The sequence below is a fragment of the Neoarius graeffei genome, chromosome 4 (assembly GCF_027579695.1).
Source record: "Neoarius graeffei isolate fNeoGra1 chromosome 4, fNeoGra1.pri, whole genome shotgun sequence".
NCBI lineage: Eukaryota > Metazoa > Chordata > Actinopteri > Siluriformes > Ariidae > Neoarius > Neoarius graeffei.
The window spans coordinates 27,380,467-27,405,626 of NC_083572.1; the positions used below are offsets into that span (position 1 = coordinate 27,380,467).

The following is a 25,160-nucleotide window of genomic DNA, read 5'->3' on the forward strand; positions in this document are numbered from 1 at the left end:
CAGGATGACTCAACGACACCTTAGATGAGCTTTTCATCCATGAGGATAAATACCTGATACTCCCTACTAGTCAGACAGAACTGAAGAAGCCTTTCAGATGAGAGGTAAAACGTCTTCAAGAATCTTCAAGCAAGTCCAGTTGCTCTCTTTTACCACTCTTGCAGAATGTGTTAGAATGGTAGCTGGTCTTTTTGGAATTTTTGAGCTATAAAATGAGTTGTAGTATTTATTTATTTATTTATTTATTTATTTATTTTAACCATTGCGTGTTGTGTGCGGGGAAGGATACACATTAACAATTTGCATGTGTAGAATGGAATTTTCCACTCCAACAGTTAGAAGTTGATCATGCTTCCATTTGCGGTGATCTGCTCAGACGTCGTCACTGAAAAGATGAGTTTTGACAGTTTTATTTTGTTTTAGTCTTGCAGTATAAGACAATAGACTTTCTTTTTCATCTTACTTTCATATTTCGTAGTGTTTGCATATTTTTGGCCAATATTTTGCAACCATGGTTAATTTAGATCAAACTTTTGATAGAATCTACGGTCAGTCATTTTGCCCCGCCCCTGCTACGTCTGGTGTGGTAGTGATGTCCCGTTCCTCGCGTGCTGCAGCAGAGACCCACGTGACCTTCAGCCAGTGCAGTCGCTGTTCTTTTACCACCGCTATTTTTCTCATCTTTCTGGTGTGTTCTTGGTTTTTCCATTCTGTGCTATTGTCTTATTTCGCCATATCAAATACCCAAAATGTGTCATTCATATTTAAGTGAATAATCAATTCAGTCATCCTAACTTGGCATTTTTAACCCAAGGAATCAAAAAGAGGAAATTTATTCAATATTTTCACTCACGGGAAGGAGGGGCTTTAATTCTTCACGATGACGTTATTTTATATGTAAATCAATTTTGCAAAAGCATTTGAATTGTAATCAAAAAAATTTCCACATATGGAGGCCAGATAAAGCAAGATACTATCTTTATTCTTATTAATCATGACAAAAGTAATGTTGAGTGTTTGGTAAATGCAAAAAAAAAAAAAAGTAAAATTAGAAAATTTATTTTTTGACCATGTCCCAAATGAGAGACCAGTTTCTGATATCTAGACACACACACACGGGCACTTGTGTGTATGTGTATACATTTTATTTATTAAAAAAAAAAAATCAGGGCTTTCCCCAAAATGTGTATATGCGGCACTCCGCCGCACTGTGTGACGTCAGCGCCATGCGTCACTTGCACACCAAAAAAACCCCAACTGTTACAGGGGTTTCATTAAGGGCCAGCACCTGGCCCCAGTTACATTTCAAAGTTTCTCAGCCAACAATGCTGCTAGATTTGTGGGAAATAAGGAATTTTAAGCAGACTGTCACTGAACAGGCAAGTCTGAAATGTTTTCTGTCCATCCAAATTTCAGCCTGTCTGAATGATGGGCCAAAGGCCCGGAACAATGTGGCTGTGGGTCCGGGGCCTGCCTTAGGGCTACAGAAGCAAAGGGCTTTAAATGCCTGGAGATGCCTTCTCTGCTATTTCCAGGCACTTTTTTGAGATCTTCAGAGGCCATATTATACTGAATATTAGTTGCTAATTTCACTATAAATTGAATATAATTTACAAGAAAATGTCAGAAGATTCAAGAAAAACATGCTTCAAGTTATACCCAAGAAAACCGTAGTAGATATGGGTCAGTTCCATGTCGAGAAAAACGTATTGGGAGGGGCAAGGATGTTCCATAGGTTACAACATGTATACAGTAGGTACTATAATAACACTCATGAAACATTGTCAACAATGACTATTTTTTATACTATGTTTATAATAAGTCTTAGAAATTTAGTAATTAACAATACACCTTTTTGAGTACAAGATTCCAAGTAACTTTACAACAAAATTACTTTTAAAATGACTCAAAACTAGACATGGTTATATCATTTGGCATTCAGACTAAAATCTGCTGGACTTAGAAGAACTTAGAAGAAAACACCATTAAAGTGATTATCATGCCATAAACATGTGAATTGTCTTTTTTATGAATTCATAAGTGGGCAGTCAGTGCTGAGGTCTGACTGAGGCTACATCCACAGGACAACGGCAACGAGATTTTATTAAAAAAAATATCGCGTCCACATGGGCAACGAATCAGTAAAATATCAGGTACATATGGCAACGCAACGCTTGCTGAAAACGATGCAATACACATGCCACACCTCTAGGGGCGCTGTAAGACGGTCCCATCGGAGACACCAGAACAATAGAAGTAGACGCATGCGCATAAACCCATTCTACCCGGTGTGAAGCACTGTCAGGAACAAACAACAAGAAGATGGCTGCGACTACGCGAGGAAATCGTGCCTTCTGTGCGTACAAATATTAGTTTTATTAGTGTGGATAGTTTTATATAACTTAATTTTCTTATTGTGTGTGAACATTTTGAAAAGCATTTTTATATGATTTATATAACTTTTTATATTGTGTGTGAACATTTTGAAAAGCAGTCTTTATTCAATAAAAAAAAGAAATTCAAGAAATGGTTCAGTTACTTGTTTATTTAAAAGAAAAGCTGTATACAAAAGTGAATGCAATGCAGTGGTTCATACAAAACAGCGAGAGTGGTGCTTGTTGTAGTCATGTGGTTGTGACGTCATCGTAAACAAATCCGTTCTACTCATCCAGATGACTTCGCAACGGCGCCGTTGCCAGATTTTTCCACTCTGGAACCCGTTCTCAAAAAATATCGTTGTGGGGCACCCAAAACGCCGGTGCCGTGTGGACGCCAGGCCGAAACGATAAACAATTTTATCAGATTCACCTGAATCCGTTGCCATGTGGACAGGGCCTGAGTAAGCTGACAAGTTTTAGGTTTCATCTAATTTAGGTCATTTTAAAAATATAATATAATTTGGCACTGGGCACATCGGAAAGTGTACAGTATAAAGTTTGTCAATATGTTTGTCTTGCTTGTATGATTAAAAACTTGTGAAGATATTTATCCAAATACGTGGGTACTCATTCTAAACCTGCCGAGCTTCACTGGCAAAGTTCTCGACTCCACAGGGTTAAAATACTATGGAAAAAACGCTTTGTCAGGGTCCAAAACCTGTAGTAGTCTTTTAAAGTTCATGGTATACCTATCCAGCTGATAACAGCTTTGCGTGGAGCCATGCCAGAATGCTCTCCTACTCGCTGATGAGAGGCGACTTGTCATTCATTTTGAGAGCGTCTGTGATTGGTCAATCACAGGTCGTGTTATGATAATGTATTCACCCAGTGTAACATTTGGAATAAAATTAGAAGTAGATTAGACCCATATCTTTACAATATTTCATGGGCTATCTGGTTTGATGCTTTTGAAATATAGATGGACAAATGTGAAAATTGCCTGTCAGTGTCGGCCAGTCTGGCCTTATTTCCCTACGCTGTGTATGAGTGTCTCTCTCTCTCTCTCTCTCTCTCTCTATACACGCGCGCACACACAGACACAGATAATTACACACTGTATAATTTGTTTGTTTGACCAGGCTGCCACCTTCCATTGCTCTGTGGTTCATTTCTGATCCTCACATGCCCATTGTCAACACTTTTGATGGTGGACAGGGGTCAGCACGGGCACTCTGACTGACTGGTCTGCGACTTTGCAGCCCCATTCGCAGCAAGCTGCAATGCACTGTGTGCTCTGAAACATCTCTATCATATCCAGCATTAACTTTTCCAGCAATTTATGCTACAATAATTCTTCGTCATAGGATCATATGAGCTTGTCTTTCAAGGCTTATTTAAGACATATTTCAAGGCTTTTTATTTTACTTTTGATAATGGCTTGTAGCTCATGAAAATAAGAAATCCAGTATCTCAAAACATTAGAATATTTCATTTTGAGTTTGCGTAAAACTGTATAAATACCATGTATCTCTTGGTCTAGTTCAGTACACACGACCGCAATCATGGTTAAGACTGCTGACTTGACACTTGTCCAGAAGATGATCAACACCCTCCATAAGGAGGGTAAGCCCACAGAAGGTCATTGCTCAAAAGGCTGGCTGAAAAATGTGCACAAGCAACAGGGATGACCGCAGCCTTGAGAGGATTGTCAAGAAAAGTTGATTCAGGAACTTGGGAGAGCTTCACAAGCAGTGGACTGAGGCTGGTGTCAGTGCATCAAGAGCCACCACACACAGACATGTTCAGGAATGGGGCTACAACTGTCACATTCCTAATATCAAGCCACTCCTGAACCAGAGACAATGTCTTACCTGGGCTGAGAGAAGGAACTGGACTGTTGCTCAGTGGTCCAAAGTCCTCTTTTCAGATGAAAATAAATTTTGCATTTCATCTGGAACTCAAGGTCCGAGAGCCTGGAGGAAGAGTGGAGAGGCACAGAATCCAAGGTGTTTGAAGGCTGTAATGAATTTTGGGTCCTATGCAACTTGTTGATGTTGGTCTACTGTGTTTTATCAAGTCCAAAGTCAATGCAGCTGTCTACCAGGTAGAGCACTTCATGCTTCCATCTGCTGACCAGCTTTGAGATGCCGATTTCCTTTTCCAGCAGGACGTAGCACCTACCCACAGTGCAAAACTACCACCAAATGGTTTGCAGACCGTGATATTACTGTGCTTGATTGGCCAGCCAACTTTGCCTGACCGACAATAACCCATAGAGAATCTATGGGGTATTGTCAAGAAGATGAGAAACAGACGAGCTGAAGGCTGCCATCAAAGCAACCTGGGCTTCAGTAACACCTAAGCAGTGCCACAGACCGATAATCTCCATGCTACGCCACACTGATGCAGTAATTCATGGTAAAGGAGCCCCAACCAAGTGTTGAGTGTATAAATAACGATAGTTTTCAGAAGTTGGACATTTTCTGTATTGCAAATCCTTTTTGGATTGATTTTAGGAAATATTCCAATCATTTGACAAAGTGGATTTCTGATGTTCATTGTCTTTTAGCCATATCAAAATCAAAACAAAAAAGGCTTGAAATATTTCACTTTACATGTAATTAATATAGAATATATGAAAGTTTACCTTTTTTGAATTAAATCATGAAAAAGATTAACTTTTTCAAGATATTCTAATTGTTTGAGATCCACTAGTATGTGTGTTGTCGGTTTATATGTTTGTCTGAGTTTTTTTCCATAGCTCTGTGTGTGTAAGTTTTTATTATTTTCTTTTTTTCCACTTGGTGTTTTTTTTTTTTTTTTTTTTGCAGCATAAGGTGAAGGTGAGGACAGCTAGCATCTCGGAACCCAGTGATACAGAGCCCAGTTCATCATCTTTGCAAGGTAAATGCTAAAGATGTTGACATGTTTTTGTGCCAGTTCATAGTGTAGTGGTTAAAGAAAGAGCAGCACTCAGGACTTGAGCCCTTTAGGATCCTCATGCATAGAAGGGGCTCTTGGCAACATAGGCTTTGTGAAATTCCTTAAGTACTACCAAGTTCAGCACATGATCTTCACAGAATGTCTTGGGTAAAACAAAATTTTAAGTGAAATTAATCAGTGAAGAATATTGGCGACCAAAAATTCACAATAAGTCATTAAACTTATTGCTAATTTTTGGTAGCCAATATTTTTCACTTATTTTATTTTACCCAAGAAATTCTATGAAGATCATGTGCTGAACTTGGTTGTACTTGAGGCTTTTCACAAAGCCTATGTTGCCAAGAGCCCCTTCTTTTGAACTGTTAAGGTTAATATGTTGATCTTGATTTTTGTTTTTAATGGAGCACTTGCATGTGACGTCACAGCTGATCCAGATTGTGACAGATGCCATCTTGTCGGTCAAACGCCATATTCCGCCTTATACTTCTGGTTCTACTTCTGCTTTTACTTCTACCTTTTCTTCTGGAAAACCCTACTATATACAATTCCACTACAACGGCTGCAGCTACAAGCTCTCCCTACCTGTGCATGTTTTTTGTGTGTATTTTTGCGTGTTGTTCGTCTGTACCGGACTTCAATATCCACTACAACTGTATGGACTTACTGGACATTGGTTTCCAGCAGAAAATGACGGTTTGTAGCGATTTCCATCACATGCACAACATTCCGGACGAGAAAAAAAAAAAAAAACATTCCGGATGAGATAGCGAGACCAGTGTGGTCTCCGTGGATTGTTATCGGAAGCAAAGCGAAGGAGGTGGCGCCGGGAGCGGAAGCAAAAGCGAGGCTGCAGAGCCAGCCAGTTGACTAAGCTCAGAAAACAGCTACTCAAATCTCCACTGCCAAGCCTCTACCTCTCCAACGCCAGATCCATGTAAACAAGACGGACGATTTGGAATTACAGCTGGAATTACCTTATTCTATTCTATAATCGGCTGGTCAGTGCTATACTCAATACTTAAGTGACTTACCCGTCCAATGAGGATTCTTGTTTACAAGATGCCACATCTGAGTCGCTGACAAATCCTGAATTTCTGTAGAGATAACTGTCCAGAGATTTATAAGCATGCAGTGCTTCCCCACTGAACAGCGAGGGAAAGTTAATGAGGTAATTATACACGTCCGGGTATTCCGCTGGCAGTTCAAAATCCGGTCGTGAAAACTCTGTCCGGTAAGCCATAAGGGTCACAAATCTGTAGATCGTTTTAGACATATATCTAGTTATCTGTTCATTAGAAAAATGAGCCATGTAGTCCGTCGGTTGAAATTGATCCATTCTGTACACGAGTGCAGCAGTATTCAGCGGTGTTTTTGACCGACAAGATGGCGGTTGTGTACTTTCCGGTCACGTGACTGCAAGATCTCTATAGAAATATGCATTTTGATTTAGTGGGAATATACAAAGAACTTCTGCTCATAGTTGATTTTATGAAGTATAAAAAATAATCACAAATTATCAGACATCAGTATCATGTTTTGCCTCATCATAGTGGGTTTTTCATCTGTCTGTGTAATGTTGAATTTTCTTTCATATTCAAAACTGGTGCAGGTAAAAGGTAAAACTTTTTTTTTTCCCCTTGTCAGCGAACAGTGGTGCTGGTAACATTTTAAGTAAATGGTCTTGTACCAAGTGTGTTCAAATTTTTCCATAATTTTGACCTAAAGCATATTCTATGATAGTAAATAGTACAGCAAAAACAGTATGCCAAGAATGTCAGCACAGGGAGTTTCACAAAGCATAAATGCTTCACAATATAACAATCTGTTTGGCAAGTTGTCTGCAAACATTTTTGATATTTTAATGAGAGTGATAGAATGATTATATTCTAATAATTATGTAATCTTATCATTCCATCACACAGGAGCGGTTTATGAAACACTTGAATTATTTACATTTTTTTTTAACATCGGCAAACCATTGAATGAAAACATCCCTACTCTGTCTGTCTTTTCCTTTTCCAAAGACATCATCCTGTGCCACCAGAAGGACATTGAGATGTTGGACAGTTTCCGCGAGCAGATGGGTGAGGACTGGCTACGCTACCATCATCTTCATGACATGCCAGCCCTTGTGTCTGGCCCCAAGGTGGACAGACTTGTAGCACAGGTGATTGATGAAAACCACTGCACCCCTTCGACTTCACCAACCAAAATTGATTGCACCATACCCAGATTAGAGACTCTCCCTATTCCACTGTTGTCCTCTGAGTCAAAAAAAGAAGAGGAGATCTTGGGCTTTCAGCCTAAGACTGAATCTGCCCTGCAGTGGACAGGCCACAGCTTTGTGGACATAGAGTCTACCCTTGAGACAAGTCTAGGAGACCCACAACATCCAGAGAAGGCCTGTACTGATCCAGTATTTGGAGAAGAGAACCTTGGAGGTTTGTGTGGCATTTAATTGCATTAATTTATTGGATCTTTCAAAGTTTTAATGAAAGGTTTGTCTAGTTCCATACTCTTGAGGCAGTATTTACTAATCCTGGTTCAGGAGTAGACATGGTGCTTTTTCTATTATCAGTGTGCACCATTTTGCTAATGAGTGTATAAAAATATTAAATGTACATTTATATAAGTATTTTTGATTTTCACTTAATTCTGGTCTTGATGTACCTCTGCATTTTTAATTTTGTGTAGCATTTTTAAACTGTTACAAAGTAGATTTTACAGAATTCTGGATTTTGACTTGTCATGCATAAGCTTAAGATATTTAACACATGAAGCTATCAAAACAGTTGGCCTGCCTAAAGATGTTAAACAAAACAAAAAACAAAAAAACCCTTGCTACTGAATTGTGATTTCCTCAGACCTTGATTGTTAGGTTTGAAGGTAGATAGTCAGGACCAAATCACATGCCATAGTGAAGCAGATGGAATTAGATATTGAATGTCAAAGTCTGTGATTAACTTGCACTGCAGTGGAATTTAAATGAAATCTTAAAGTGCATATCACGGGTAAATTCAGGAGCAAGATCAATGTAATTCTCCTATTTTATATTAAACTTTGGAAAAATATCCGTCACGGTTTGCATTTTGTGCAATTTTTTTTACCTTGCGGAATACCAGAAAAATTCAGTTGAAATCAAGCCATTTGAGGCGAATTCATCCACCTCTGAAAAAACTTGCCATTTGGATTTCACGGCAAACGTTGATTTTCGTGACGTCACATGCGGGATGCCTCCTTCTGAATCCTATGTCAGTGCTGGTTTGTTTATGCGAAAATGACCTGGTGGTTTTCTGCAAATTTCTTCAACGTTATCACGTAATTATTAAAATGGTTAACAGATGTATTGTAGGAGGGTGTAGCATCACCAATCTTGATAGGATTAGTACTCATCGTTTTTCAAAAGACTGGATAATGAGGGGGAAATGGGAGCACTTTGTGCAAGGCACCCGAAAAAATTGGCTACATGCTACAGACTACAGCATTATTTGCGGTGCTCACTTCACAAAGCCCGATAATTTTGAGAACTATCTGCAGTGGGAAATGGGCTTCGTGAGGCAACTTGATCTGAAAAAAGACGCAGTTCCATTTGTCAGAATGCCCGAAGCAACACCGTCTCCATTTGTGTCAGCGTCACCAAAGGAGCCATCCGCATTCGTCTCCCTTGACAGAAGGCGAAGTGCCGCATCCACTGAGGCCCTCGAAGCTGAGGACCAAGCAGAGCTGAGAAAAAGACCAAGAAAATCGGCAATTCACAAGTTGACTGTTGCCAGGGTAAGAAATAATTCATTGCGCTCAGGTGACAATTCCATATTTCAATGCAAAATCGCTAGCTGCTAAACTTGGTCTACACAGGCTGTGCACTGAAACCATGCAAGCTCTCGCAGACTGCTGGCGGTTCCGCAGGTGACGTCACGAATCTGGCTCCAGACTCCCTTGGGATTTTTCCAGATGCATTTTGTTTTTATTTTTTTCTGCTGTAGACAGATGGCCTTGTGCAAAATTACCCTTCTGGAGGAGTGTGTAAAGGGACATACTTTCACAGAGATGCCTACTAGTACGGATTGGCCGTATTTTGTACGGAAAAGTTACGTAAATACAATGTTACGGCAAACAGTGTTATTCTGTACGGAATTATTATAAAGTCTTAAATTCTGGTGAGTTGTTTTTAAATGTCCAAGCGACTTTTTCAATCCATGCGCGATTCACGGCCATTTATTTTTATGACAACCGCACATGCTGTGTGTGACATGCGCAGATTCCGCACATGCTGTGTGTGACATGCGCAGATTCCGCACATGCTGTGTGTGACATGCGCAGATTCCGCACATTTGTTCGCGCTATTTTCGCTCGGCATCACACACACATGGTGCTGCTTCTCAATAGTGGAAATGAAACGCTCAGTATCGGGACAAGTGAAACACAGGTCTCAGGTGTTCCTCCCACGATATACGGTAGAATGGCCGTGCATTACACCCAGTCAAAAGGGCAATGGATACGCGCACTGCAAACTGTGTAGAACTGACATTAACATCACTCATGGTGGTCGCGATGACTGCAGGCGGCATGCCAACTCCAAAAAAACATGGAGTATGCTGAAATGGCGAGTCAGGCGGAAAGTAAATCTGGGGGTATCCAGCAGTTTTTTACGAAATCTGTGGATGAAAAGACATGGAACGTGACACGTGCTGAAGCGGTGATGGGTGACCTGTGCTTGGAGTTGAACTTGCCAATTAGTGCCATGAAATGTGAGTTAAACTTATTCAGTTTCTTTTTACATGTATGATTTTTATTCACTGAAATATCAAACACTGGCTGTACTTCTTTAATTCAAAGTCTTTTCAGTGTTGCAAGTACAAATGTACATGTAGTATGATCAAAAACAGAATTTTATGATTAGTGCTGTTGAGATCAAAAAATTGATCATTCCACTGTTTTAAATACAATTATAAATGTCATTTTATTCAATGTCTCTTCTGAAGCATTATGCTGAAGTATTTATATATTGGAACATTAAGATAACAATGTCGGACTCTCTTTGGCATGAAATAAGAATTTTTTTTTTCATTTTATTAGAATCTGTTAACAGGTAGAACATTTTGCCAGGCAATATAATATAATACTTTTGAGGAGTTACATTCAATACCAATGATTGGTAGTCAACCGTAATGTCTGCAAACTGGGAACACTATTGTATTTAGAAAAATGTGATATATTGTATGCTTGAGAAATTTGTTGAGTGGAAATTCAATTGAGATGGCTGCTCGTGTTTTGTTTATTTAATTCACACAAAACAGTTCTTTTTAATAATTTAAATGTTAAACATATTGGTATATACACCTCTTTATAATGGAAATGCGCATAAATTAATGTTACTGAAAGTCATTCCAAAATACTGAAAAATGTTTTTTTCAAGAATACTGAAATTCAAAATTTGGGGTAGGGATCTCTGCTTTCATATATTAAAAAAAAAAAAAAAAAAGAAATTGGTCCAGGATATGCACTTTAAAGGTTGACTGCTTTTCAGATTTTTCAAGTGTAGGTCCTAAAAAGAATTTTCCCTGACACCCAGTTATTTTTGTTTAGTGGACAGAAAGCTACTGAATTCGAATCACAGACTTCCAGTTTTATTAGTTGTGTTTTTTTTTTTTTTTTTAAATGGAACAGTTAATGAATTTAGGGCCATCTGGCCCTTAATTCGCTGCCATTTTTTCCTGCTTCACCATGACCCAATTCAAGATATAATTCATCATGCATCATGTGGTGGGCTTTCCCTGTTTGTGCAAGGCATTGTGGGATACAAATTTGAAACAGGAGAGAAAAATGGAGGATGTGAGTGTGCGAATGAAATGTGAAAGACCGACTACAGTAATAGAAAGTGAGGAAAAAAAGATGTTATGTTGCGAAGGAAAGGAAAACGCAGGACCAAACTAATAAATATCAGCAGTCAGCGAGCACCTCTGTGTGATCAGCTGTTCGTTTAGTAACAAAATGATGTAGCAGTCAGTGCACGGTCAAAGATAAACCTGCGCATGCGCACACAGACTTCCTCTGTCTGCTTGACTGTGCCAAGCAGGCAACTTCATGCACATTATTTGCTAGAGAATCCCCTCAAATTAAATAACTTCCCAGCCAAAGAATGGCCTGATATTTTGTGAGATATTGCAGAAATAAACATCACAGTGGCCAGATTTCAGAGGGAACTAAATTTCACTGAGTTTATGAAATTGAAATATAGCTATATAGTATATAGCGTTAAAGCAGAAAATTACGTTTAACCTTTGGCGGTAACCATAATTTAAAATGCTATATCTTGTCATTGCGATGCATGAAAAAAGAGAAACATTTTGTTCTCTAGTTTTCAGAAAGTATATATTGAAAACGCACAGATATTAGACATTCTCATCTTCAGTTAGGTTTGTTAGGTTTTGCAAGACAGTATTATAATGTTTATTCCTGTATCCATTTTCACAGTGGACCTTTGTAGGCCTATGCTGGTCAGGGTGCTCTATGAAATTGAGGATTTTAATGGGAGGATGGAGTCCGAACCGTTGTTCCTGAGAGTGTATCAGGCTCATATTTTGGAGGTGGATATCCATCAAGGCTGTGTCAGAAGCCAGTTTGAGCTGGGCAGCTTGCGGCAGGTCACCACCTCTCAAGCCACCTGGACAGAGAAGGTCAGATATGTTTTATCATCTTCAGCTCTGTTTAATTTTACAATACTGTATAATCTAACAAGACTGTCTTCCAAAGTATATTGCAGTTGAAATTAAATAATTAATAGCCTCTCAAATTTATTTTGAGTGTATTTACATCAGGGTTCAGTGAACAGTGTAGGAATTAAAGTGCTTTCATACCCCCTCCCGGTGGGGTATCAAACGCAATTGGATGAACTAATGTGGTCACAAATTAATTTTCATGTTTATCATCAGGGTTGGGCGGCATGGTGGTGTAGTGGTTAGCGCTGTCGCCTCACAGCGAGAAGGTCCGGGTTCGATCCCCGTGGCCGGCGAGGGCCTTTCTGTGCGGAGTTTGCATGTTCTCCCTGTTTCTGCGTGTGTTTCCTCCAGGTGCTCCGGTTTCCCCCACAGTCCAAAGACATGCAGGTTAGGTTAACTGGTGACTCTAAATTGACCGTAGGTGTGAATGTGAGTGTGAATAGTTGTCTGTGTCTGTGTGTCAGCCCTGTGATGTGATGCATAGCCAATGCACTAATTTAAGAAGAACTTCTTTATTCATCACAGGTACACTTGTGAAATTCCTGCATTTAACCCATCTGAAGCAGTGAACACTCAGTGAGCAATGAGCATGCGCGCACACGCACATGCGCGCACACTTCTTAAAATGTTCTAAAGAAAAGAAACCACTGGTGTATGAACAATTAGACATTAAACAGTTCAGCATATCTGCTATGTATGTCTGCTACACATGTAAGGAGCTTAAGATGTTTTGGTGCAGAATGTTCTGTTTGTCCTTGAAGAGGCAACGCTCCGTGAAAAGGAAAATAACACAACAGTATGATACCAAAATTTACTCTACAAAGTTATACCCAAGAAAACTGTAGTAGACATTAGTCAGTTTCATGTCTCGAAAAATGTATGGGAGGCAAGGATGTTCCATTGGTTACAACTTATTGGTACTCATAAGTACTATAATAACACTCATGAAACATTGTCAACAATGACTATTTTTTATACTATGTTTATAATAAGTCTAAGAAATGTAGTAATTAACAATACAGCTCTTCTTACATAATGGCGTTAAAATTTTGAGTATGAGATTCCAAGTAACTTTGCCACAAAATTACTTTTAAAACGACTGAAAACTAGACATGGTAATATTATTTGGCATTCAGGCTAAAATCTGCTGGACTAGAACTTGAAACAAGGAAACAAGGCTCAGTAATATGTCACAACAACGCAACTCCGCAAGGCAAGTGTGCATTCTGAGTCCTTATTTAGACGCGTTGATTGTGCCTTAATCCCATGGAGCACGTGTTGTTCAGAGCGCATCTGAGAATCCTTCTGTTGTGACAGCTAGATGATAGCATAGTATCATGGTCTAACATAACTTCTCGGTCAATTTGTTTGCATTGTGCCACAAAAATTATGGCAATGCAGTATTAGAAAAGGAATCAAAATAAAGTAGTGGCAAGTTTATTGACCCCCCCCCCTTTTTTTTTTTATTTACCTGCTTATCTTATCTTCCATCCGTTTGATGTGTGACACGGTATGCTGTCGTGCGAAATCCTATGTCATGCAGCGCCACCCTCATTTTTGTGTCCTAATACCCTATGTGCACAACAGCACTTACAACTCAAGATAAGTGCTTTTCATGAGCGCTTTTATCGTGCTATAGAATAGCTACAGGTGTAACCACTATCAGCGCTCGAACGTTGCACTTGTGTAGCACTTTTGTAGCAGTCAGATATAGCACTTTCATCACAGTAAATATAGCACTTCTATAGCGTTTCTATTGCGCTTACGTAGCTGTTTTATAGCACTTATCGCTCTTATATCTCACTTATGTAGCACTTGTATATTATTGTATATGGCATTTATACATCCTTCATTGCATCTGCTTTTAATGAAATGGAACTCAAAGGCATGAAATAAGTTTATATACATTTTATTTCTTAACAACATATCAGAAAACATACCAAACTTTCATTCCATTCAAAAAATAGCATAGTCAGTTTTTGGGGTCTACACTGAATATCTTGGGATAAACACATCAATTTCCAAAATAAATATGCATGTATTCTCCAAAGGCTGAGCGATATGGCCGAAAAGGAAACTTCATTGTCACTGATCATCATTTGTCTCTATGTGGCCATCAGCCTTTGCAGTTGCGTTCTGAGGAACTACCGTCTTGAGCCTCTTCACTTTTGCTCCAGCTGAACGTAGTATGTCCACGATGGCCATGTGGACGACTTTATCTAAATTGTCCTTCTCTGTCAAGAAGGCCAATTTGACTGCTTCTGAAAAGTAATGCCCATGATTAATATTGCCATCTTATAAATCTTTAACACTTGTATAAAAAGTCCATCCATCCATTATCTGTAGCCGCTTATCCTGTCCAGGGTCGTAGGCAAGCTGGAGCCTATTCCAACTGACTATGGGCGAGAGGTGGGGTACACCCTGGACAAGTCGCCCGGTTATCGCAGGGCTGACACATAGACACACACAACCATTCGCACTCACATTCACACCTACGGTCAATTTAGAGCCACCAATTAACCTAACCTGCATGTCTTTGGACTGTGGGGGGAAACCGGAGCACCTGGAGGAAACCCACACGGACACGGGGAGAACATGCAAACTCCACACAGAAAGGCCCTCACTGGCCGCTGGGCTTGAACCCAGGACCTTCTTGCTGTGAGGCGACAGTGCTAACCACTACACCACCTATATAAAAAGTCATCAAATCATATTCTTCATTTTAGTCTGAATAGATCAACCTGTTCATTGGTTAACTCATGTAAATGTCTTACATCCATTATAATATATATTATGATACTATATTCTTGCAGTGTGTGCTAAAACAGAAATGTTATATATGATAAAATATTTTAATAAGAGTTTAGCGCCAACTCGCCAAAGATCGTGTAGAGCTGGTAACTCTTAAATGTCACCTTCTGGCTTGTACTTTTAATGTTGAAATGCAGTTGTGCTGTACATTTTAATTATTCGGTTCACATGGTTGACAGCCAGGCAGGCAGGAGTTGGGCCGCCAACCTGGGACAGCATATCAACCTGAAACATAACATTCACCTGAATATAATTCTTTTATGTATGGTCGTCATGTTCTTTTATTTACTCTTACTCTAAATGTTACATTATGTGAGTGTAATATGTGATGACCCTTTCCTGAATAGTGATATAATTACAGACCACAGGACGGTGGCATGTTTCTGTCTCTTCCAATGTGTTTAAAGTGTCCATTAGATTCATATTCTCATGAGATTTCACATGACTCTTGCCTGAATAATTAAAGTACATTTATGCCGCTTTTCCACTACAAACGCGGCTGAGTCGGGCTGAGCCGTGCCGTGCTGAGTCGAGCTGAGCGGGGCTGTTGGAGTTGCATTTCGACTACAAGCGCGCTGAACCGTGCTGGCTGGAAGTGGGTGGACACATTGGGTGGAGTTAGCGAAAGTGGGTGGACGTCACGTGATGTCGTTAAGCAGCGCAAACAGTGACATCAGTGATCTTTTAAGCGGTAGTCTCACGACCTGAATAGTAAACAATAAACATGGAGGACATGGAGTCGTTAGTGTTGCTGGTCTTGGTGCTGTGGCTTGTTGTCACCGACAACGCCAACAGATACTGGCAAGAGCGTATAGATGAGGCGAGGCGCATAAGGCTTCATAATTCTCGTAATTCTTCTCCTTCCGGGTTTACGGTGTTTACAGATCCCAGCGTGCTCGCGGGGCGTGTGTGGGCATGTGAGGACACTCCTCCTCACCAATCAGTGCACAGGGGAGTGTCTGCTCACGCCCCCAGCCTCACTCGGCACGGTTTGGCTCGCTTCAGCCCTACTCCAAAACGGTGCGAGTTTTAGGGGCTAAGCAGGGCTGAAGCGAGCTGAGTCGTGCTGGTTTTTGGTAGTCGAAACGCGAGCCGTGTCGGGCTGAAGTGAGCTGAAGCGAGCTGAAGTGAGCTGAAAAAGGGTAGTGGAAAAGGGCCATTACACACCACTGCACTCTGGCTTGCCTCACTACTGGAGACAGTCCCTTCCAATGCATCAACCTCCTCCTTTGTTTCCAGTGGTTGTGGCAGAATTCTCAAAGCATCAGATATACTAGTACCCTTCCCTTTCTTCTCCAAATTGGACAGGCGCGTTGATGACCGCAACATATCTTTGGTCTCTGACATTTGTCCAAGAAGTGTCAAATGCTGAAAGAAATATAAAGAATACCCTAAATAAATAAACATAAATATTTATTATAATATATGGTTGTATACAAAGTATCCTCATACACTGACCGAGTCAGGAATGTGTCAAATATTTTCTTTTACATATCTTAATAGCTTCAAAGGATCATATATTCTGAGATTGAGCCCAAATGTTATGAACATATCCAATGTATTTAGCATAATCTGAGAGAGAAATGACCAGATCTAAAGTTAAAATTCTTAAATTCAAAACCTGTATTATACAAATTAAATATGTCACATGCAAACAATAAAAATTATATTGCACCTTAATTTAACCTTTTTTTTTTTTTTTTTAACTTGCTGGCAATATCCATCTCTTTGTGGTGTTTGGTCCTTCTGTGACCATTCTCACGTCTTCGCTGTTTTGTATTCTATCCTCCTGGACGTCCCAGACTTTGGTGTTGTGTGGGTTGGATCCACACTACTGGATTTGGGCTGAGGAGTGGTATAGCTTGTTGGGATTTTCCTCATAGGCACATCTGACACGTGTCTGTTCGGTTGTTTTCTTTAGTGCAGATCTGTCCCACTCTCCTCCTTTGTTCATTTTGCGCCTTTTTGTTGGCTGGTCAATCTCTGAATCGGAGGATGAGATGTCCTCCTCAAGTTGTTTGAGCCTCTCTGCTTCTTCCATCATCTATCATTGAATGACACATGCTCTCTGGTTTGGTATCTATGGTCCTCTTCCTTGTTCTTTCTTTGTTTATATCCTCAAATACATTGGGTATGGCTGGCACCCCATCACCTGTAGAAAGAAAAGAATTATCCCTGTTGAAGTTATATACGCTCCTTGTCATTAGTGTTCAGTCCAAACATATAAATATTCAAAAATATTAGGTTCGCTACCTCCACTGTATGAACGTTGCACTTCTTAAGAATCTGTCAAACAGCCGCAAGAATGTTTGCCACAACTTTAGCTTGCCTGATTTCAATGCTTTGTGAGAACAGTATAATTTTCAATGTTATCATTTTCACCTGAAAAAATTCAAAGGGCTCTTTCATGTTAAATATCATATTAATTTATTGTTTCAAGATAAAATGCTCCAAGTATGTGTTTTGAAGATTTTAATAAAACTCCAGGGTAAGAATGGCCTTTCAAATCAATAAATCAGTGTACCTTGTTTATCAGCCTTGGACCTGGCCAGCTGCTTCCGTAGGTGATTGCCTCCTCTGTAATGTGGAAATTGTGAAAAAAAAAAATGACTGAAAGGTAACCATACTATCAAACGGTTAATGAATAGAAAGCAAAAAGGTGTCATTCTTATTTTGTGCTCTAAGTACTAGTTTGCCCTGTGAAATATTGACACAATAGGCACAAACTTTGATTTCGGTTCACTGATGTATCCTAAATATTTAAATCATTTTCAATTATAATTACCATTGCAACTGTCAGCACCTTTTTTTCTTTCACTCGCTTCTCTGCTGTTCCTCTCCAGATTGGTTCCCTTCTGGTTCAGTGGTCATAAATTCGCTGCTGTCACTCTCCTCATCCCACGTTTCTAAATCAAATTTATTTATATATTATCAAGTCATACACAGCTTTTTGGTACACATGACTAGAAAAGACAAACAATAAAACACAAACATAGCAGGCAAGAATCAGTCATAAAACAAACAAGAACACACCAGCATAATGTACTTATAACATAAGAGTATAATTGATATAATACATTTGAATCTTTGGGGGAACTGTTAAACATTTATATACACCTTTAAGAAACCTATTATTATTATTATTATTATTATTATTAAATTCATTACATCTACATATATTAACCAACATAATTAACCTATTTATTTAAAACATTGTAAAACAGCAAAAGCATACCATAAAACTGCTTCCATTTCAGCACTTTGAAGAACTGCCAATCATTCCCAGGTTTTGTTAGTCTTTCGATATCCTTCTGTCCATTCACTTTATTTGGCCATGCGATGAATGTTTTGTCGTGCGATTCCATAATCCAGTTAACTGGTACAATCCTAGATACAGGTGTACCCCGTATCCATATCACCTTCTGGTACGGCAAGGTAGACATTCTGTAAAGAAAAAAAAGACATGAATGATTTTTAACCTTAAAATAGCTTTTGACGTCCGAAATAGCTGTAACAGCTTTAGCTAAAATAATTCATCTCCACAGAAAAAACTATTTTATAAACCATTTTCTTTTGCAGCCATAAAAGCCTGGAACTATCTACCCACAGATGTGAGACAGCTTAGACCAAATATTCTTTCAAGCCCAAAATCCTTGTGCATAATAGAAACAAAGTTTCACAGAGGAAACCATAAATTGTATTTTGCATAAATGCGTATTGGATTTAACTGTCTTAATGCACATCTTTTCACAAAAGGGTCTATTGATGAGCCATCATGTGACTGTGGGTACAAATCTGAGACTGGACACTCCCCCCGCCAGAACTTCAACTGAGCAGACAAAATGTGCTTATCAAGCTTATCTCAACCTTAATATACATTTAACTCTTAAACTACTGCTAGTGCTATATGGTCAATCAGTTGCATGCGTTAAAATAACTAAAATGCCTTTCAAAGTCTGTGAACCCAATATTTGAAAGCCCCATGTCTATCATTTATCACCTCATTGCATTATGATCAATACATATATAATTCATTTCCTTATCACACTGTAATCAGAGTAAACTATGCCAGAATTGGAAACATTACCTATCATTTACTGAATAAGTCACCACTATGAGCCATAGGTCAGTATTACGGTAAGTAACTATCTGGCCAAAAAAAAAAAAAAAAAGTTTACACAGCTTTTTTTTTTTTAATATGAAGACAAATATTTGTCACTTCTGATTTTTTTTTTTTTTTTAAATCTAAAAAAACAACAAAAAACCCTTCATGGTTGGTTCAATTTTCTTGGTGTATCATTGGCACCAATGCAAATCTCCCTTCATTGTCATCAACTGGTAGCATAAGTCCTCTGCATTTTAGTTGTGTAAGTGGAACTCTTTTTTTTAAATGAGTATATGCAACTGATGTGAAGTGGCATGTGCCAAATTGTGTAGATGGTGCGGGGAATTCAAAGAGGCTGGTAGACCTTTCCCTTTTCAGAATTGGGCAGGTAGCACTTCCATTGTTGAACACTTCTTGAACTAACACACAGTTCCCCTCCTCTAGCAGATAAACTTGGTATCTCAGTTTGCTTGAGACTCCTGGTGATTCCTGACGTCCAAGGTCTGAATTGTTCCTTTGGTCTTGTTCATCTAGACACTTGACCACCTGTCAAGTTGGACTGACTACACCATGGACAAGGGACTTTAGTGTACCCAGATAACTCTCAAAGGGGAAAGCACTTATTTTGTCGAGTGGCATACTGTGATATGCGACATCATCTGCAACATGGATCAGACTGTGGACGTTGTATGTGATAAACTTGGGACCATATATCTTAACCGATTCCTTCACAAACCTTTCCAGCAGGTTGCGGGCATATGCCACCTTCTCAGAATTTGTAATTGCCACTTCTGACAAGAGAATCCTCATGGCCGTGGTACTGTGCTTCTGGTATGTTCTTCTGGGCTACAACCCCTCCATACAACAAAAAAAATCTAACTCCGTTGCTTTCCAATATTCCAGTTCATCAAGCCCATGATGTGGCCGTTGTTGGAATAGTGATGGTACGTTGTCCCTCATTTTTAACCGGTGTGGCCAGTTATGTACTTAAGGAAAGACCAATCTTCCAATTCTTCCAATTCAACAGCTTCCATCTCATTACACCAAGGCAAACAAGGTGCATATAGTCTAGTACAAAAGCATTGACCATTGGAATTCCAAGAGATTGGACTGCAAGAGGTGTTAACCCCTGTTGATGGTCTTCATAATCTTGAGCAGCAAAGTTTACGTCTGTTCTTAGCGGGGCATCTGTTTCTAGCAGTCTCACAGATCCAAAGTATTGCCCATGTGCTTCACACCTCTCACAAGAATTGTAACCGGTGTGGCCAGTTATGTACTTAAGGAAAGACCGAGCAGGTGTATCACACACACAGCCTTTTATTCTGACTCTGTAAACCCTGTCTTGGTAGGTGAAATTGTTGGTGCTTCGGTCTTCTGTTTCCTTTCTGAAGTCAGTCAGGAAATCTGCTACATTTGTTTGGTTTTGTAGATCCTAGCCACTGTACGATTGCAAATGGGCGATTCCCATTAACAGATCCCAAGATGGGCCAGAGAGTTGAAGATTTGCTTTCAAACAAGGGTATTCCATCTACATTCACTGTCTGGGCTAATGTTTCAACATTATCATTATTGCTCTTGATGTATCGCATGAGACTGGGTGCAACTCCAAGGTAAACATATTCTGCCCCAGCAACTTCTGTCACATCCACTCGTCTCATTTTATGTTTCAATGCACAAGGGTCTTTAGGGAGGAAGGGAAGAGACTTGCTCAAGATTGATAGCAGTCCACTCAGACTGTGTCGAGATATTCTCATCTTTTGACCACTGAGAAGTCATCTTTCAAAATGTTCTGATTGTCTGGATCCTTCAAGGCATCCAACCAGTTGATCTCGTAACCATCATTACCATGGTCCACCCGTACTGATTCATTATCTTCATCAGTACTTTCTACCTGCAGACCATCATAATTAGTGTTATGAATTAGTTTGTTTCCACATCATTAACATCAGCATCATGGGTGGAGTTCTTAGTATGATCTGATGTTGAGGAATCATCTTTGTCTCCAAGACTATCAGTTGTGTTTTGACAAGCATGTAAGAATTCCACTCTTCTTTTCCAATATGCCCTCATGCAAGCAGCTCTCTTTCTCTTGCCCATGATATCTGCACATAAGAATTTTGAATACATCAGACCCTCCAGGATTTTGCGATGTTGCGATTTGCAACTTCAACGCAAATTCAACCAATCCCCGTGAATTCAGGGCAGTGTTGCAATTATATCTAATCACCGCAACTTTCCTGCAAATTTGACCAATCGTTGGCGTCGTCTTGAGGTGACATCGACAAACTACCTTCCGCCTTCCGTGTATACGTTCAAGAGAAGCAGCATGTGCGCAGTGTTGCCAGATTGGGCGGTTTCCCATCTAATTGGGCGGTTTTAAGTGCATTTTGGCGGGTTTTGAACATATTTTGGGCTGGAAAACGTCAGCAGTATCTGGCAACATTGCATGATGTGCGAGTCAGTGTTTATGTAGGCTTAAATTCTGTTACTGAAAGTGTGTTATGTTTACAGTGAAGGACTGTGTGCACTTTACATTATTTTTTTTTTACTTAATACAAGAAATTAATGGATGCCAACATTTTTGCCAAAATGGTATTTTATTTTCCATTGTTTAGGTAGCTTCAGCATCATACTGTGAGATTCTGTTCAAATTGTTTTTTTTTCTTCTATGAAGCCTGAGCCATTTATTTTATTAGTTTATAATTATTGTTTAATTTAGTCTTCTGGAGAGACTGCCTGCACACAGTACTAGTATTAATAGTTCTATTTCCTTCACTCCAGACCGCCAGGGCGGTGCTGAAAGCACTAGTGGAAGGATCTTTGCATCCGCGCATTTCGAGAATTGCATACTGTACAAAAATTGTCATCTCATGATGTATGATGTGCCTGCCTATTTCAGGCAACATCCCACGTCATTTGGCCTCTTCTTTTTTCTCGCGTTGGAATCGCATCTCTTCTATTGGAATTCTGTGTGTGCTATCGTGACTGAAGAGGACTTCAGTGGGACTCGACTCCACATGAGCTGTTTGGTTGCTAAGGCAAGGCAAGTTTATTTATATAGCACATTTCATACACAGTGGCAGTTCAATGTGCTTTACAGAAGTAAAAGCAAAACAGTAAACAATAGAAAATAAAATTACATAAAATAAATGGGGAAGAAGAGAGGAAAAAAATAAGAATTAAACAATAGTAGAAATAAAATAATAAAATGAAGTAAAAGTTCAGTAAAAAAAACAGCAGAATTAAATAGAATAAAAGTTAAGTAAAGTTTAAAACATGCAGAGACTATAAAAGTTAAGTAAAGTTTAAAACATGTAAAGATGACAATATTAATCAGGTAGTAGAAAGCATCTGAAAACAGCTTGGTCTTTAGTCTAGATTTAAAGCTGCCAACAGCAGGAGCATTTTTTGATGTCCTCTGGGAGTTGGTTCCATAACTGTACTGCATAGTAGCTAAAAGCTGCTTCACCACACTTTGTTTTAACAACAAGTTTTACCAGTAAATTTTGCTGCTGCGATCTGGTAGATCTGATTGGGTTAGGCCGCTGCAACATATCAGAGAGTTAATTGGGCCCTGTACCATTTAGAGATTTGTACACCAGCAGCAATACTTTAAAGTCAATTCTATAGCTTACTGGAAGCCAGTGAAGGGACCTTAGAATTGGAGTAATGTGCTCTGTTCTTTTTGTTCGTGTAAGAACCCTAGCTGCAGCGTTTTGAATCACCTGAAGTCATTTGATGGTCTTTTTTGGCAGGCCTGTGAAAAGGCCATTGCAGTAATCAACCCTACTAGAGATGAAGGCATGTACAAGTTTTTCCAGATCATTTTTTGACATAAGTCCTTTTAGTTTGGAAATGTTTTTTAGGTGATAAAATGCCGATTTAGTGATTGCTTTCATGCGACTGTCAAAGTTTAGCTCACTGTCAATGAAAACACCAAGATTTTTAACCATAGGGCAATTCCATGTAAATGTCAACCTCACCATGCAAAAATAAAGCAACATGTAATACATCAAAACCACTCCCAGAGATATCACCTAGGCCTGTATTTTACAGATGTGAATAAGCTGAACCAATTTGTAACCAACCTAATGTCACTGTCAGTCTTTCTTTCTTATAATGTAAACCCCAAGCTAAAATCAACTATGATCATGTACAATTCTATATTATTGCCACAAGCCACAGAAATGTATGCTAAAATCCACAAAACAGCAAAACAATAGCCATCCTAAATATTATTTAAGAACTTTGATAGTTTTAGCTGATATTTAGAGAGTTTTTCAAAGGGTTATAGTGGTTAAATTGCTGATTTTCTAAACATATGCCATGTCTATTTCAGACGCGTCACATCCATAACGGAATTTCGTCACATCCATAACGCTGACTTTTCCTTCCGAAACTCTGCATGAAATACAAAATATTTTAAACAAAGATTTTTTAATATTCACCTTGGACCCCTCTATCAAATGGATATCTCCATTTCGACATTAGGTTTACAATTTCACAGAGTTTGATAAAAATGTACAGTCACCCAAGAAAAGTGATACTTTTTCTGTCACGTCCATAACGCATCTTTTATTGGCATTTTCTGGCATGCCCTAGATGTACTATGGGAATTGTTCTTGTTCTATCACTTCTCCAGTATGGTACAGCCTTAAAATATGCAACACCTGTTTAAATACTGGGAGACAATAAAACATGCACTGGGTCATTTGTTGCCATTTTGAGTTCAAGTGTCACGTCCATAACGCTGGAATTGCTCCATATCTTTTGTTTTAATCCCCTTTGTGTCAAGAATAGTGGTAATCCTGAGTCTTTCATCTTTTTTCCCCAAATAGAATTACTTCTGTTTTATCGGTGTTCAGCTGAAGAAAATTTTGTGACATCCAGTTGTTGATTTGGTCGATACACTGGTAGAGACATTCAAGGGGGGCATAATCATTAGGTGATAGAGCAAAATAAATTTGCGTGTCACCTGCATAGCAGTGATACAAAATTGAGTTGTTCTTGATAATTTGTCCAAGTGGGAGCATATAAAGGTTGAATAGTAATGGTCCAAGGATCGACCCCTGGGGCCACAGGCCAATGACATTGATGTTGAGGTACAATTTCCCATGGTAACAAAGAAGCTTCTATCTTTTAAGTATGATTTTAACCAATTGATAAGGTAACTTGGTTAACATTTTGAGGTTGTTTTATGCATCGATAGTCACTGAATCTTGGCTGCCAAGTTTTCAGGGACGGCTATTATATCGGTCTTGTCACAAACTGTTCAGTTGCCGGCAGGTTTGTCAGTGTTGAGTGAGTTAGCGAATTGGTTGCCAGTAACGTTAATGTGTACTTACAACTTTATGTGAGCATTGGTTTTCTGGTTGCTAGTCAATCGTTGTCTGTAGCGGTAAAGTTGCGCTTGCAAACTCGCTAGCTTTGGTTGCCAGGCTAGCAAGCAGCGCTACACCTTGCTTCTTTTCTAAAAAAAAAAAAAATCGTGGGTGAGTAGACACTGGGATGGATTCAGTGAGGTGTTCCACTTGCCCCAACCTAATGGAGGTGCTGGATGTACATGATCGCTGCGCGGAGTGCCTTGGCTCATGTTCTCAGCCACCTGACCAAGAGGAAGTGATGTCTGTGGCTGCCTTAGACACCTTTTTCAGTCAGCCTTCTTCCTCGGCGCAGCCACCAAGTGAAGTCCTGCCAGGTGTTGAGCCCCGTGATTCGGGCAGTGATGTTACCTCTGGGCGATCTGGGGAGTCTGCCTCAGTGGTGGGTTCGGTGGAGGCCACACTGAAGGCTTTGCTTGCACGTTTGCAGTTGGACACCCCGGCGCCTCCTACCGGATCTGAGAACATGTTCCTGTGCCATGTTCAGCACGCCTCTCTGGTAATTCCACAGTGTCGTGACTTTACTTTTGTGGTGGCCTCTGCCCTGGAGGCTGCTACGAAACCTGCCCGTCCAGACCAGATGTCTCACATGCTTGCGGCGATGCAGGACCCCGGTGCTGTTGGCTTGGGTAGCATGCCAGTAGTCGAATCAAGCATTGCTTCGCTCATTGTGTCCCCTGATGAAGCACTTCGGGAGCAGGTGCGTTGCCCTAACGCTGAGTGCCGCCGCACAAACGAGCTACTTTCTCATGCTTACAACTCTACTGCCTTTCTTGGCAGGGTGTCTAACTCACTGGCACACATGCTTGTTATGCTGCACTTG

General features: G+C 39.7%; 1 protein-coding gene across 6 annotated transcripts in view; it reads left to right on the plus strand.

The window, feature by feature from the left end:
- The window catches only part of stk11ip (serine/threonine kinase 11 interacting protein), a 210,335-nt gene that overhangs the window by 59,725 nt on the left and 125,450 nt on the right, over positions 1–25,160 (plus strand). For all 6 annotated transcript variants that reach the window (XM_060919085.1, XM_060919084.1, XM_060919086.1 and 3 more), the window contains exons 13-15: positions 5,210–5,282; positions 7,346–7,762; positions 11,796–11,998. In XM_060919085.1, the coding sequence (XP_060775068.1) occupies positions 5,210–5,282; positions 7,346–7,762; positions 11,796–11,998 (693 nt within the window). The remainder of the gene's footprint in view (positions 1–5,209; positions 5,283–7,345; positions 7,763–11,795; positions 11,999–25,160) is intronic.